The sequence below is a fragment of the Gymnoscopelus braueri genome, assembly GCF_963280865.1.
Source record: "Gymnoscopelus braueri genome assembly, chromosome: 22".
NCBI lineage: Eukaryota > Metazoa > Chordata > Actinopteri > Myctophiformes > Myctophidae > Gymnoscopelus > Gymnoscopelus braueri.
In genome coordinates, this window is record NC_137624.1 from 26,999,751 (window position 1) to 27,016,146 (window position 16,396).

Sequence of the window (16,396 nt, forward strand, 5' to 3'; positions counted from 1 at the left end):
TCCCTATTGGAACAGTCTAACGGAGGCATGAAGGTGTGCACTATCTCATATACAACCAAAACAAAAACCTCCTTTGTGGAGCACAGCACTTAAAAACAACTCCCTGCTCTTTCCCTCCCACTCTAACCCCTTGCTCTCCCTCCTCTGAACTATCTATCTAACCAATGTTAGCGCTAAATATATTCCTGTAATGGTGCATGAACAATTGCCCATTTTTTCTGTAATGTCAAGTCAGAAGTAGACAAGTGATGGATTATGGACACAATATATTTGGGTGAGTGAACGCAACTTTTATTTTTTTCTTATAGACATCTTTGACTTTTGTAGGGATACATTTAAATGGATCCGCAACAATGTTCTTCTTCCCTAACACGGCCAGCCACTCAGACCCCAATTACCTGCCTCATGCACTCACAAAGGGGAGCTTTTACCCACCTTCAGCTCCGGTATTCAAATGCAATGGATTCTGAGATATGGGTCTGGCTAGAAATATGTGAGCACAAAACAGCTTTTGTTACATTTGATTATATTCTTGTTCTAAAAAGTACAATCGCCTTCTATGCCCCCAGACTATTTGGTAATAATGTGCCAATTCCTATTTATTTTGCTCACATGTGATACAAATTGGATATATTATGTAAACAGGCAAAAAGCACATGGAATCAGATATATTCAGTTCCGCTTTAGACCACAATTCTAATTAAAAATGAATTCAATAGTTATCTGATATCTGCCAGTGCGATTTTCATCTAAAAACACTGATAGAAATGTTCCTCGTCATCGCCATTCACACATCATTCAAAATAACTCCAGAGGCGAAGTGAAATGGAGGATAACCCGCTGCTTTTACATATCAGGTGTCTTGCAACCCTTGCAATCATTAGTAAGTACAGTGCAGGGTTTGTATAGCTTTTTTCCTCATCTCAATTTACATATATTTCAGTGTGTACAATTCTACATAAATTCTATAGATCGAATCAACATGACATCACCACAACCAAAAATGTGTTTCCGGGTAGATAATGTAGCATTGGAGCAGTATTATTCATTAACCTTACTTCTGGAAGAACGGGACACTTAAGATATTGTTATTGACTGTTAGAAATATATAATTTTGTTGTAAATATCTACAGGTGTACAACCTAGATATAGCTAATATTCTGGATACTTTATTTTATATTGTCGAAACATCTGTAGAAATGATATCCTTTGTTTACAAACACTCAAACATTCTGATCTAGTCTATACTATACCGTGGCCAACAGTTTCAATGCATTCTATGCCAAGACTATTTTTCAACCATGCATTTTAAGGGAGAATCACAAAAATAATGGTAGGAGATAAGTGTGGATGACTACATTCGCCAGGATTTACTAACATTCAAACCCTTTTTGAATGGAAAATTATCCCCCTCTAAAGAGCAGGTGCAACTTTTGAGGGACAGCAGCAGTGAGCACCAAAAAAGGGGACAAGCGTCAAAGACACGCTGAGAAAATCTTTGGAGCAGTACTTCAATTCCCTGAGGAAGAAATATTCCAGGAATATGATCAGATAATAGATGGAAAAGCGCTGTGTGAGCCCGCAATTATGGCAAACTGAAAACAGGTGCTCCTTGGAAAGGGTTTAGTTTCCATAGAGTTAAAAATAATAGAGAGGGCACCAGAAATCCCCGCCCATCCACTTGCATTGAGTTGCTCACCCAGCGCATATAAATCACCCCTTCTTCCGGGTTGGGAAATGTGACGGGCGGGGCCTATTTGGGGCTTCTGTGACACGTTTTGCGTGATGCGTTTTGCGTCACATCCGTGCGCAACCCTGTGAGCAAGCTTGTGCGCAAGCTCGTGAGTCGAGCCCATTGGTCAAGGCCATTTTAAGCTGCAGTACCTATGAATGGCCAGCATGTCCAATGCGCTTCAATGCAACCTCTGGGTTCTGGGGGCAAGCTTGTTAGTTTCAGGACAAGAGATCTGATAACATTTCCTTTGTAGGCATCACAGTGGAATAAATAAGGCGATGAACTTAAAGAAGGTCCAAGGTAGCTCTGTTCAGTTCAAGTAGAAAATCTTTTATTTATCCATATAGCAAGGAATTTAAAAAAAACGCAGGTGCCCAACGCCTTTCGGCCGGAGGCCTTCATCAGGGTCCACGATTGTAGGAATATATTAAACAGCTTCATACAAGCTGCATGCTCCCTCTAGGAGACATCATTAGGAAACACAATGTTAGTTTTCATTCGCACACAGATGACACACGGTTATACATATCTGTAGAACAGCACAACACAGATTTATGATTTAGTATGCCCCCTCGCCTCCTGCATCACTGACTTAATAACTGACTGGATGAACGCAAACCCACTAAAACTAAATTAAAACAAAAACAAAACAGAGATGCTACTGGTAGGTCCAGAACCTAAAAGAGAAAAACTCCCTGAGACATCTAGCCATCATACTTGACTCAGATTTAAATTTTACATCTCACATCAATAAAGTAAACAAATTTTTTTCTGATATGATTTTTTTTTCATATCAGACACATAGCAAAGGTACGACCCTTCCACAAACAGATGCAGTAAAAATAAACCATGCCTTCTTTACCAGTCAATTAGACTACTGAAATGCCATACTCACAGGACTACCAAAAGAAACAGAAAGACTACAAAATTCTAGTGCTAGATTATTAACAAAAAAAAAAAAAAAGAAGATGAAGAAGAGAACACATCACACCACTCCTGTCCACTCTCCATTGGCTCTTGGTCTCCCATAGCAACCCGTTCTCACTCCCAAGGCGTCACATTCTGACGCTCTGTCAGTAGCCCTGAAACGTCTTTTGACACGCTTTGACATGACGCCATTGCGATGTCGCATGTTGACAAAACTATGCCTAAAGAAACCTAACCCTAATCCTCCGTGTCTTTTAGTTGTTGTAGTCTTATAGTGACGCATTATGGAGTGAAAATGACAAGAACAGCAATAACTGACGCCTACAGTATCTGTGAGAATGTGCTGCCCATAGAATAGACTTCAAGGTTCTGCTCATGGTTTACAAAGCACTCAATGGCCACGCATGCATTACAGACTTTCTATTGCCATATACTCCATCTCTAGAGCACTGAGATCCTCCACAGGAAGTCTCCTTGATTACAAGCCAGTGCCCAGAAAATAAAAGGAGAGGCAGCATTTTAAATCTATGGACCAAAACTGTTGAACAAACTTCCTGGGGAAGTTAGAGAGGCTAACTCCAACAATGTTTAAACATAATAAGCTAAAGACACACCTCTTTAGTTTAGCCTTCTTAGCACTTTATACGGTTCCTCAGCACGGATTTTAAGAAAGTTTAATGTTTTTCCGGTGTAAAAAAAAGAGGAAATATTTTATGCTGTGTTTTTGCCTGGAGTTTATTTTTTATGTCTGACTTACAGTATCTATCTTAATTGTGAGGTTATTTGAAAACTGTCCTGCCTGTGAATCACTTTGAACTGCAACCCTGTATGAAAGGTGCTATACAAATACAGTTTCAAGTTGATTATTATCATACAATGATTACTCCATTGAAATAAATAGATATAAGATAGAACCATGTGATACAGTAGCACTCACTGTCTAGGCACAGCTAAAAGTTAGAGAGGTGTAGCATACAGAACAGTAATGCCCCAAAACGTTTTTCAAAGAAGTACAGCTTAACTCCCAAATAGTGTGAACTGCAGACTTACAAAGAAAGTAATTCCAAGGCACTTCGTCTTTAATGAAAAAAATATAAAGATTTATTTTGAGCAAGGCAACAATGACCTACGCTTATCGACCTAAAAGGTCTTCATCAGGTCTAACATTTCAGCATTTCAGAACATTGAAATATAAAAGCTCAAACCAAACCTAATGTGTAAGTAGTATATACGTGCAGTACATATTTGCTAGCTACATTTTCCAAGCCAGCCCAAATGCACCCCAGTTATTGCGAACGCAGCGCCTCCGAGCAAGTGGAGCTTACTATGAAACCGTGCTCGGGTTGTGTGTGTGTCTGTCTGTCTGTGTGCAGTATTGTGTGCACTGCCTGTGTGCAGCCGCGCCCCCATGTGACTCAGGCTCTCATTGGCTGCTGACAGATCTCAGAGTGTACTACAGTGTGGCTGAAATCCGCCTGCCCCCTGGGTGACTAATTACACTCCTCTGAGAGAAATATAGCAGCTACAGTCAAAAATAACACATCTAAAAGCATCTAGACGAGTTCAGCTATTGGGATATCTAAGAATTCCATGTCATTTGTGCATATTTCAGGCCGGATGGCAAGTTGAAAACGCTTTAGTTTGAGGACAGTTTTAGATTTCTACAATTGCTCATTCCTTTCTATTCTTCTTATTGTTATTTTCGAGCTGCGTTCGCGCGTCTTACTTGTAGCATACATATGAACCCACTCAGAACCATATGGAACCCTGCTCTTGCAACCCATGTTGGCCTCATGAAGGTGTGTTTTCTAACAACACAGGCCTAATGTATCAGCACTATTTGTGGAGGTGTAAATGCAGTAATGGAAAGTAGAAGAAAATAGTACTGTATGTACTAGTATAATATACAATACAAGCACAATAGTGTACTTCAGGCCAGCCAAGCATGCATGCATGCGCACGCACGCGCGTGTGTGCGTGTTTGTGAGGAAGCTTATATATCAGCTATATTCTTGCAACACCATCGTATAAGGAAGTTTATTACACGGCTTGGTTGAATACTTGATTCTGATTGGTCAATCGCTGAATTCAGCGGTGTGTTATTTCTTGATAATGACCGATGAGCTCAATAACAGACCGCTGTCTAATCAAAGACTCAGAGCACCTGGCTCATATCGACCTGCGCTGCTTGATTTTATGCCGTATCCAACATGACAGCCATGAAAACAAACACACCATGTGTCATTTACTAAACGTTGCTCTCAAGAATGTTTTTGAAAAGATTTGAAGCGAGAAATATACAATGCAGTAACCAAAAATGTATTCTATTTGATCCACTACACTCCCTTGTTTTCCGAGCCGACCGTGTCCGCCCAGCGCACCACTTATGGAATACTTTCATTGCCGTAAGCAAGGAAATACTTAGTTTTGTTGTTACTTTCAGGTCAATGTATTAATTTATTTATTAATCAGCCGTGTAATAAGCGATATCGCGTCGGTGCATAATCACGCTGTCGGGCTTTAATTTTCAATAATGACCAGCTACCCGCAAATTATCCCTGGCATAAGATAGGGCTTAAGTCGTTAAACTACACTGTAAGGCAATGTTGTAGCTCTGCATTCATTGTTCTGTCTCTTTCCCCCCACGTTTTGCACACTATATAGGTATTTCATACCAACTGTGTGGCCTGTGACACTCATCAAACTCCTACACATCAGCTCAAGTTTGAAATGAAAATATTGGACGTCATCATCCCTCAGATACATACGTACTTCTGAACAGTCAGTTGAAAATAGATTAGCACTATGTTTATGCTAATGCAGCACTTGATATCCACCAGCAGACTGCTGTCTCACCACCTGTTTCAAGCCGTGCAAATACCAACAGTTATCGCCAGCGTTTTCCTTCAGTGTTTGTTTGTAATGCAATGGTGTCATTTGCTGAATTAATTAGAATATATATATTTGCATGTGGATATGAATTCCAATGGCAACTGCAACACAGATTTGATAGCTTGTCCTTGTGTGTGTGTGTGTGTGTGTGTGTGCTCTTATTTATTTAATTAGTTAATCCTGTATTCCACATAACTGGACCATAAAACAAATAGGAAATGAGCCACATGTTTGTCAAAAGATCCACTGAAATAATGTTGATTCAATACCCTGCTTTAATTAGCAATAATAATGGCCTCTAACATTGTTTACAGTCCTGAGGTCTGTGTCATTGTCTATTGTATTCATGGAATAATTTCCTAATACAAGCTATTTCTTCTTCTAAGGCCAGACTAATAACTCCAATACGATTGAAAGTGGTTTTGTGTCATTCCGTATTTACTAAGTGCGCTATTTTTCACCAAAAACGTACTTCGGCTCCTTTCACTATAGTTCTGTCATGGGAACATACCAATGTCATTTCAAAGTTAAGACTGACACAAGCATTCTTTTACATAATGAGAAATATCCGGGGTAAATGCAGACTGACAGGTCATCCATTACACCACGTTCAATCTGGGTGGCCTTATTTGCTAGAAGACAGACACTATGGTCCACTAAGGGCCCACCTTTGGGATCTCGTGGCTCTTAATTACATGTCCTGGTCTAACCATGTCTGTCAGAGTTCCGGTTCAGGCCAGGAGCATGAATATAAAGCAAGATGAGCTCTATACAGCTATTCTACTCTATGGCCTCTGTCCAATTATAATTTGCTGCAAGGAAGGAGCCATAGAGCCTTTAGCTGTTTTTGATACTAATCGCAAATTTGACGAATCAAATCAGCCGACTGCAAAGTGGACTCAGGCACATGTTTAATTAAAACAACAGGAGACTTATTAAATGTTGCAATATATATGTTTCAATGTATACCACCCAAATGTTTGGATTCTGTAAAAGTGCAACAACAGAAGGGATTAAGGATAAATAATTAAAATATGAGCATACTCTGTAATGACATGAGGTGCTAAGGGTTAACTAATTAAATTATGTGTGTGATGGCATACATATGACATACATATTTGACCTATTAGCAAGGATACTATGTGCTATATTAAAATCTGTGTAATCTGCATTACACGAAAATATATTTAGTTTAGTTTTTTATTATTATTTCAAAGTGAAGGTGTCAAAGTACCTACAGTATCTACTGTTCATACATATCGAGTACATTGAAAGATACACTAAATTAAAGCAATATTATATTTCATGCCCAAAACACTAACAATGAAAATGGCAACTGGTTTCTGCATATTCACTGTCCTGGGGCTCCAACGATAGAGAAGAGAAGGGAAGATGGATGGATAAGATGGTTTCAGGGAAAGCTGTTGTGCGTTGCCAGTCATTTGATGATGCAGCATCTGTTTTCCTCTGCCTGCCAATGGTACTGGGCTTAATGTGCCTCTGTGGTCTGACACAGTGGGTTATAAATATATCCTGATCAAATGCTTAGAGAAGGCATCTGGGGGCCTGGCAGATGTGCAAGTCTCTCCGTCATTAACTAGTGCCTTGGGCAATGGCACCATGGGTGCCAAGGTTTGCGATAAGCTTGTCCCTTTACAGCTCCACTGCCCCCCAAAAGATGAGGGAATTAATATCGCTGAATATTCAGAAGATGTTCTGTCACGTGCACAGATTATTCATAGAAGAGGCAGATGTTGCTTCACTGGCTCAGCTTTAGGTTGTTAATAGGTGTGAAGGATTTGGGGGAAATGCCTGTCAGAATGCTTTATTCTATAACGCGATTATCATTTGTCTAATCTGAGTTTTACGCTGTTAACAGAGCAACAGGTTAATCCTGTTGGTGTTGAGGAGACAGTTTCTGCTTTCCACCCGTTTATGGGAATGACACACCCATTATGTGAGGAGACAGACTTTGGTACAGATAAGCACAGCTTCTCCTGGCTATCACCCATTCCTTTAACACATGTGGCACCCATATTCCTCCTCGTAAATTCAACCCCACTCCAAACAAAACACTTCACACACCATGACCTCTACATTAGTGGTCGGTTGATAGCATAATCAGCTAATGGTGGAAGAAGTACTCAGATATTTGACTGGGATACCAATTCCAGTCCAATAAAGGCGACGAGGAGAAAGTGGTGTTTGCGCAACCTTTTAATGATTGGGTCGATGGACAGCCAATGATATGCTTGCAAATGCTCTAGTGTTCCCATCAAGCCCCCAGAACCGAGAGGCAGCAGTGAAGCACATCTCGTGAACGTCCTATGTTTACTGGTGCTAGATCCCGCAAGAGTGTGTTGCTGGGACAGAGAAAGGTTGGTAATGGAGTAGCCTACATTTTCTCCTGCATGATTTGTCTCTCTGAAAAAAGTTTTATTATGAATTTTAGTATGAAAATCTTGGGAATATTGTGTGCCTTGTGACGATCGGGTCCCAATATTTAGTTCAGAGACCATGGTGCAAAAGAATGGTTCAGAAGCTGTGTTCACGTTCACTGTTCCATTGGAAATAATAGACTCCAACCTGCTTCTGGTCTCCTAAAAAGGCGTCCGCCCACTTCACGCAGATACGGGAAGTAAACCGGAGATGGTGAGTCTTGCTATTTTTGTCTTGGAGTCTTGGGTCTTGGGAGCTTGTCGATCGGCTATTTTCAACGAAAGCTTTCCCCACAATAACAGAAAAAAGTAAATACACTAGTATAGAGCCCTGAGGGACTCCGCTCAACCATATGGGGTTTAAGCAGTTAATGGAAATAATGTGGAATGAGTGCCCTGTCTTATGCTAATCGTTATTAAAAGACTCCCTTGTAAATTATACCAGGGTATCGAAAGCTTGGCTGTCATTGAGCCATTGCTCCTCTCTCTGGAAGACCTCCATGGTCTCCAACATCTCAAGACAGGTGGCTGGAAGGGCAGGCTCACTTCTGCCAAGGAACCTGACCTCCATGTGGATATCTATTAATTTGTTTGAGGACAGGAAACAAGGAGAGCAGATGAGGAGAGGAGACAAGGACAGGAGAGGACGAGAGGTGAGACATTCAGGAGAGGAGAGATGAGACAAGGAAGAGGAGGACATTATACATTCTAGTAGTGGGAATGTTACTAATTTGTTTGACCAATGTGACCTGTTCAATTCAGTTTGGGTACCCTAACATTATACTTGCTGTGGACATGTCTGTTGCCCTTTGAGATCCTGCATCTTATCTTATCTGATCTTATCATGAGCTGACATTGTAAATGGACCTGTCCATGCACTACTGTACAATGCGTTGTGAGTTTAGATTAGCTATTTTTTAGTGTGTGACATGATGCACAACCAAGTACAAATCAGGCAGTAGGATTTATCTGCACATCTGGCAGACTGGGTTGTTTGCTGGGTTGTGAGGAACAAACTATATAAATGAACAAGCGGCTTAATTGTTATATCAGGCCTGTATGAATGAATAAATAATGAAAACCTTAACTTGGGAAATTTGAGAAAATATTTCATTGGGTAATTAGGTTTGCAAACACATTGGCCCTCATTTATCAACGGAGTGTATAAACCGGCTTATATTTTTCCATATATTCGGCCGTACACCAACGTCGAAGTCACATTTATCAAAGGATCCTATACAGCCGATCCTAGCGTATATCGGGTCGGAGCTTTGATAAATCTCACGTCTGAAAACGAGCGTAATTTAAATAACACGCCCTTAAATATTCTCAAAACGCCCCGATTTTACGACATGAAGATTGAAGAACCAGAATACGACCAAAGACATCCTCATGAAAAGCCAATAAGAAAGAGTTTCCCCCGTTCGCCTCACCACACACGCACACGCCCCTCTCTCTCTCACACGCACACACACACACACACACACACACACACACACACGCCCGCCCAGCTGTGTTTTTCATGTAATCCGTACCGTAGCGGTACAATCTTTGTCACGTAGGCTTGTAGCCTACATGAATGACATATTATGATACCAATCACATCGCCATGAATGGAATACGTTTGTATATTAATTTATTTAACCCATACCGAGCAGTGCACAAGCAGTCATGTAGGATATTCCCCGTGAGACTCGGACGGGCGGCAGTGATTCCGTTCGTGTCACGTTAATAAGAGATTGGAGCGTCGGGTTTATATCCTTAACCCAGCCAGGTTGTAGTCTTCAAAACTCTCTATGACATAACTCCATAACATAGGACAAGCTACTGTAAGTTTGTACACCTCACTGTCCATGAAAAGATCGTCGGGAGTCCCGAAAATGCGCTCGCAGAAGCGCTGTATATTTTGAAAATAGCAGATCTACAAGCTCACAACGCGTTGCGATGCGACACGTTTTTGAGCTTGCAGATCTGCTATTTTAAAATAGCCAATGCAACTGAATGACTGTTAAAGCAGTTTGTTTAAATTACTTTATAAAATGTTATATTTTCCCAGGGATTATTTATTAGTGTAGTAGATATACATTTAGGAGTGGATTATGTGTCCAGATGCCTGTCAGACAGTCAGACAATGCTGCTCCGCAGGTCTAGAATGGAATAAATGGGTGCAGCCAACGTCAACAACTGGTCTCGACCAGACGTGAGATCTCAGCGTATGGTAGGATGAAGCCCACGTCAGGATATATTGATAAATGCCGAAAGGTGCGGTGATCTCGCCGTACGCCCATTATTTGGGCTGCACCGCGTTGATAAATGAGGGCCATTGACTGTAATGTCCGTTGTGCTTTTGTGATACAGTAGTAGTAGAGGCAGTAGATGTCATGTAATGTCATGTTCGTCCTTCGCTTGCGAAGATGACCAAGTGATGACCACAATGTCTTGTAGGTGCGAAGATGGCTGATGAGGCCGATCCTCGCACGGAATGTCTGGTTGCAAACTAAGCTGTTAAAACATTTACCATTGCTCACTGTAACAGTAAAAGTATGAAATAATCCATTACCTACATGAAAGGGTTTGGCCAGAAGTATGGATTATAGCCTTCTATAATTTCATCAAAGGAAAATCAAAGTGGAATCTTTACTTCCCCAGGAATGGAATGGCGGCGGGCGGACCTCTGACGTCACGCTCTAACCATATAAGGAGTTCCCAATGCAACTACACCCAAATATGGAGTGTGTTGTCTAACCTAAATGTGTCGTCATGGCATCAGGCACAAACAAATCAGTCAGCTCCAAATCAGATCTCCATACAGTATATGGGCATACAAAAAGTTTATACAATTCGAAATGGGTTGGCACCCCCGTCCCTTGCAGATCTCGTTTCCGACCACTCTCCACCCAGAGCCTTGAGGTCGGCCGACCAGCTGCTGCTGGAGGTGCCACCCACGGAAATAAAACAGGGGTGACCGTGCCTTTGCGGCGGCTGCCCCCAGGCTCTGGAATAATTTGCCCATGCACATCAAAGCTGCCCAGTCGATAGCTAATTTTAAATCCTTATTAAAAACTTTCTTCTCCCTGGCCTTCAGTGACAGCTGATGTAGCCCTGTTTTTCCCCTTACTGGTGCTAATGTTTGTTTGTACTTTTCATTGTATGCTATTCCCTGTTTATATTGCATTGTTTGCTTTGTTAAATGTGCTAATAAATTTTGATTTGATTTGATAAAAGGGACAAGGACTGGCAGATACAGAGATCTCCATATATGGGCAATGGGCATATCACCATGCCCATGGGCATATAAGGATGACATCAGGGATCTCTATATGGGCATACGAGGCACAAGGACTGACAGATACAGAGATCTCCATATATGGGCATAAAAGGGACAAGGATTGACAGGTACAGAGATCTCCATTTATGGGCATATCAGTTGGTACGGCGGTGCGACGTAGGTGTGTGGACTGCGTAGCTGCCCGAACTTCTAGTAGTTAATACATGCCAACAAATGGGTCAATGATCAACTCAATATTCTTGTTTGTTTTGTAAGGCACACATTAAATAAGTGTAAAAACACAAAGGATGTGCTACTTCATTATCATGCAAAAGTTTAGCATGGTATCCTCCTATAATTCGACAAAGCTCTGTGAGGGTGGTGAGGTCACAATCGTGGTGAGGCCAAAATCGTGGTGAGGCCAAAATTGTGGTGAGGCCAAAGTCTCTTCTGCCCGGTTCTCCTCAGTGGCTGGAGCAATTGGTCTGAATTTGCACACAGCCATTGACCATTACCATGTGCACGGAACAGCGAAGCCCGTTTTTCGATTTCACCAAATGTCAGCTGTGTATTAGCGTTTTTGTGTTCGCTGGCTCCCGGGTTGCCAGATCATGTGCACATATCCCCCCCACGGGTATGGACTAGTTGAAATAATACATCCAATTTCAGCAGCATGCTGTGATGCTCCGGGTCCTGTGAGAGCAGGCCAGGGTGATCAGCACCACGGACAGCGCCTGTCCCTGACAGGAGCTAAATTGGGGCTTGTTCTGGAACATGTCTTATATAATGTACCTTAGACACTGTGTGCACTTAAATGTCACCTTTACATGTGAGAATGTCCCCTTTTTTCCCCTTTAAAATAGAGGCTGTTGCTAAGAGAGAAGCACGAGCTCTGGGGAAGGTAACAGAGCATGTTGAAGGAGCAAACAGCCGGGCCCCTTGGAACTGACAGCTTTTACATAAACGTCTACAACCCCAGTTCAGGAAGCATTCAAGTTTTCTTTGGCCACTGACCTCTCTTACTGTTTGTGTCACTGAAGTGATTAATACGCATTCACATCACCTAGTCATTAGGTGGAATATGGCATCTTAATGTCATATTCAAAGTGGTGCATAGTCAGGCAACTGATTATTTATTTAGGCATATTTTTCCTCTTGTACTGCATAACACAGATAACGCTGGTTTCACGTTTTTGTAATGACCTTCCCCACAGCAGTACAGGACAAGATAATATGTGTGTGTGCGTGCGTCTGCATGTTACCGATGGATTTACGAGGGTGCAGACTTGCCGAAACACCAACTCGGGACTCCTGGATCGCCGACCTCCACTCTCTGCTATCCAGCATCATAGGGACCGGAGCTCTGCAGCGTTGCTAGCTCCACTGTCATGCCGCAGTGTGTCCACGTAGGTGCCCCCCCCCCCTTCCCCTCCTAGCTGTGCCTTGGGTCGACTCCCACAGTGTCAGTTCGCTCTCCATCAGTTCCGGGTGCCTGACACAGTGCCCAGCCAGCCTCATCCTTCTCTCCCTGACCTTGTCCATGGCCTGTGGAAGGCCCCCATAGAGGTCCACATTTCCGATGTGGTTCTCCCGTGTGTAGACGTCATCCAGGGCCTTTTCCTGCTGTACTGTCTAGGCCCTGTATACAGCAGTACTAATTCTATTGTAGTCCAAGGCTTTCCAGGCCCTCCGGACCTTCAGATACTGTTTTGTCAAGGCAGTCGAGGCACCGAAATGTTTGAATACTTCCTCGCGCTGGCAGTAGCAATGGTTCTGTCCTCCGTGTTGAATGTCATTACTTTAGTTTTCTCGGCATTGAGCTTGAGGCCGATCTTCCTGCACTCTTTCTTTCTGCTGCCAGTATAGTTTGCCAGGAGTAGTTAGCAGACTAAGTTGACAGAATTTTCAACCTGGCAGCCCTATATTGATTTTGTTATTCCAAATCTTATGAAACATTGTGAATGTTTTTTTAAAAGAAAATAGAATCCATGTGCTGCAATTACGCTGAAGAAACAATTAAAATGCCTTATGAAATTAGGCAGTTTGCTTTTGTGACACAAGAGAAGTGATTCATGAATAGACTCATGTCCGTTCTCTAGGAGTTCTGGTCTAACTCGGAATAATTCTGCTCTTTATACAGCACATGTCTCTATATGACCCACTTTAAACAGAGTGTATCCGTGTCTTTGCATTGACTTTGTATGTAACCGTGCCGCACGCTGGTTCAGGAGAATCGCTGATCTGACCGACTTATCTCTCGACGCTTCACTTCCGTGGGGTGTCAGCAATACCCACACCCAGTTTCGATTAGTTCTGCCGCTTATATGTTAAAATTTGCAGGCAAGTTCCTCTTTAGAAAGATAGTTACAGAAGGCAGGGCAGCTGCAGTTTTAGCACTGTTCCTCATTTTAACGCAGACCCCCTGGTTTAGTGAATATGTTGCTCTCCAGCCTTTATTTTCCTGTGTTCCTTGTTGTGCAGTTGTTTGTTTGTTTGTTTGTTTGTTTGTTTGTTTGTTGTTGGTGAACCAGCATTGAGATCCTCCACCAGAAGGAGACAGATTGGCTTGGCCTATTGTTTTCATCTTTCATGTTCTAATCGTGTTTATCATTCAGGCATGAGTTCCTTTGTAACAAAACTGTTCTTACAGGGAAAAGAGGGTTTCTGATGTTGTGTAACTGCCATTCGGATTTCACAAAGCTGGGCATTGCTATAATTGTTTGTCCTGGTGGGGAAAGACAGATTGATGTAGTAGTTGTTGTGATTGTGTATACTTTGATTTATTTATTTAATTGTTTATTTCTTTGAAAAAGATCCCCATTAGTATTCAGCTAGTCTTACAGGGGTCCACACTAAACACATCACATTGAAACATTATAATTAAGGAACACAATATTGAAATTTAGCCTTAGCCCAGAGTTATGCCTTCAACTCAGTCTGTCGTCTGCATAGTGCATTCCGATAAATGCCTCTGCAAATAATGTTTAAAAGATTATTTTTTATTAGACGGATATTAAAAGGTAAATTATTCGAATTAGTTATGCTTAAGCTAGGTACAGTACAATATGACCATTACTGGCAATCTGGTAGTGTGATTATGTGTGTTATTATAGTAAACTATTTTGGTCAAATATCGAGTCCTATATTGCGCTGATCAGAGCAATGGTCACCAGACTCACCACATTACGGTCATTTGAAATGTTAAATACTGCTGTAACAATGCTGGACCAACGGTGTGCCTGGGGCCCTTGACTGGGCCCTTGGAGACCACACACGTTGCCCCTGGTGTGACTACTCTCATGGCAGTCCCCTGAACAGTGTGTGTGCCAAGTTTGGTGTGGATTGGAGCAACGGTGGTCCTCGCAAGTCTGGATGTTATGTTTGTGACGTCCTCAGTCACACCCTCTAGGCAATATTAATAGTGGATAATACAACTGAAAAATGTGGCCATGCTTGAGGAAATCCTCATTTGCTCAATGAGCCTCAAGTCCCTCCATTGTATATCGCTGCCAGACAGCGATATACAGTAAAGCCATTCATAATAACATACACTTAGTGGTAAGATTGTGGTAAAAAGAGCATCTCCCCTTTAAAATGAAGTAAATATAAATCAATGTAATATATTTGTAATCCTAATTTCTATATCAGTATCAAATATTCAGGGGTGGGGGTGTAAACGCATTTATGGAAAGTACTGTATAAGAACATAGTAGGTATGTTCACTCAAGTATAATATCGGATACGAGCACAAGAGTGTACATGACGTGTTATCACACGTCAGGCAAGCATGCATGCATCAGAAGGCCAGGAGCAAGTTCACAGAGAGGGACATCAGTGTTGAGATAGACACTATCAATGTCAGCACCCCACAAGTCAGTGTTAGCACCCAGATGGATGCATTTGAGAAGCAGATGGAGGAGGGCGGCAATAGGGAAGCCGCCAGCAAGGACACCTTAACAGATGACATTGTGAGCAAGCCAGGGGCGGATTGGGGGATTTTTTAGACACGTTTCAATCGTATGCCCCCCTTCCCTCGCCCTTTCACCAGCCGCAAGGATAATTTTTTTTGTTCAGGTTTTTATTAAATTTTTTATAATAATTGTTGTGTTTGTGTGTCATACCTTTCCCATATGGGGTTGAGTACTTGCATTGTGTAACGTCTAAATTTAGGCCTCCAACAGTGCTCTGTCCTAATGAGCAGTTTGTACATCGTACAATTACACAGATAAACAAATGAAACAAACTCACGGGCACATTTTGCACATGTAGTAAAATAAAGTGTGTGTAAAAAATAAGTTGTGTTTCTGCCAAATCTGATGTTCCTGAGTGTCAGGCTACCTCAGGCAGCAAATAAAGCTTTACTTCCAAAATATGAAGAGAAAATGACCAACGTTCATTTCCAGCAAATTTCCAGCTACTGTATAACAGCTGCCAACACACAATGTGTACCCTCGCCTACTCACTTTCATTTTACAATGTGCTACAAATATGTTTTTTTATGGCAACCCACCAAAAACGTGTTTTCTCCATTGAGTGAAATAGAGCTAGTGAAATAATATTTTTTTTGGATTGAATTTGTTTTACAAAATAAACTTACTGAATGTTTCATTGATACTGAGTAAAGACATAAAACATGGGACCCAGCATGTGAAATGGTGTATAAATCCTCCTATAACTTAGTAAACCTCTGTCTGTCTGACCAGGTTTTCCTCCTTGCTGCATGCGTTCACCACAACATCTGAACTTGCACATGGGCAATGATCATTACCATGTGCAGACAACGTGCAACATATTTTTCACCTTTTCCCAAATTCAAGCTGTTTAATAGCCTTTTCATGAAACTCTGTTAAACTCTATTCGGAGTTTGGCCTATGGGAGCCGTCGCCATGGTTATAGCGCCCCAAGCTATGGGATGAATGATCAAACTGCGCATGGCCACTGTTACACAGAGAACGCTGCAAACGTATAAAGGACTTTCATTTACGGCCCGTGTCCACACACTGCGTTTCATGAGAGGGAGGATGCTTTGGATATCATCTTCATGGCACAAGCACGCAGATTCACACGTGCAATGTTCGATTTCAGGTGCGACGGGTCCGGCCGTGTGTGTGTGTGTGTGTGTGTGTGTGTGTGTGT

The 16,396-nt window shown here is 41.9% G+C and overlaps 1 protein-coding gene across 1 annotated transcript in view; it reads left to right on the plus strand.

Moving 5' to 3' along the window:
* LOC308078920 (uncharacterized protein) overlaps nt 1-15,264 on the plus strand; it is a gene marked incomplete at its 3' end in the record, with an annotated part of 69,979 nt that extends 54,715 nt beyond the window's left edge. The window contains exon 3 of the mRNA XM_080420261.1: nt 15,042-15,264. Within this exon, the coding sequence (XP_080276387.1) occupies nt 15,042-15,264 (223 nt within the window). The remainder of the gene's footprint in view (nt 1-15,041) is intronic.
* Nucleotides 15,265-16,396: the final 1,132 nt, after the last annotated feature.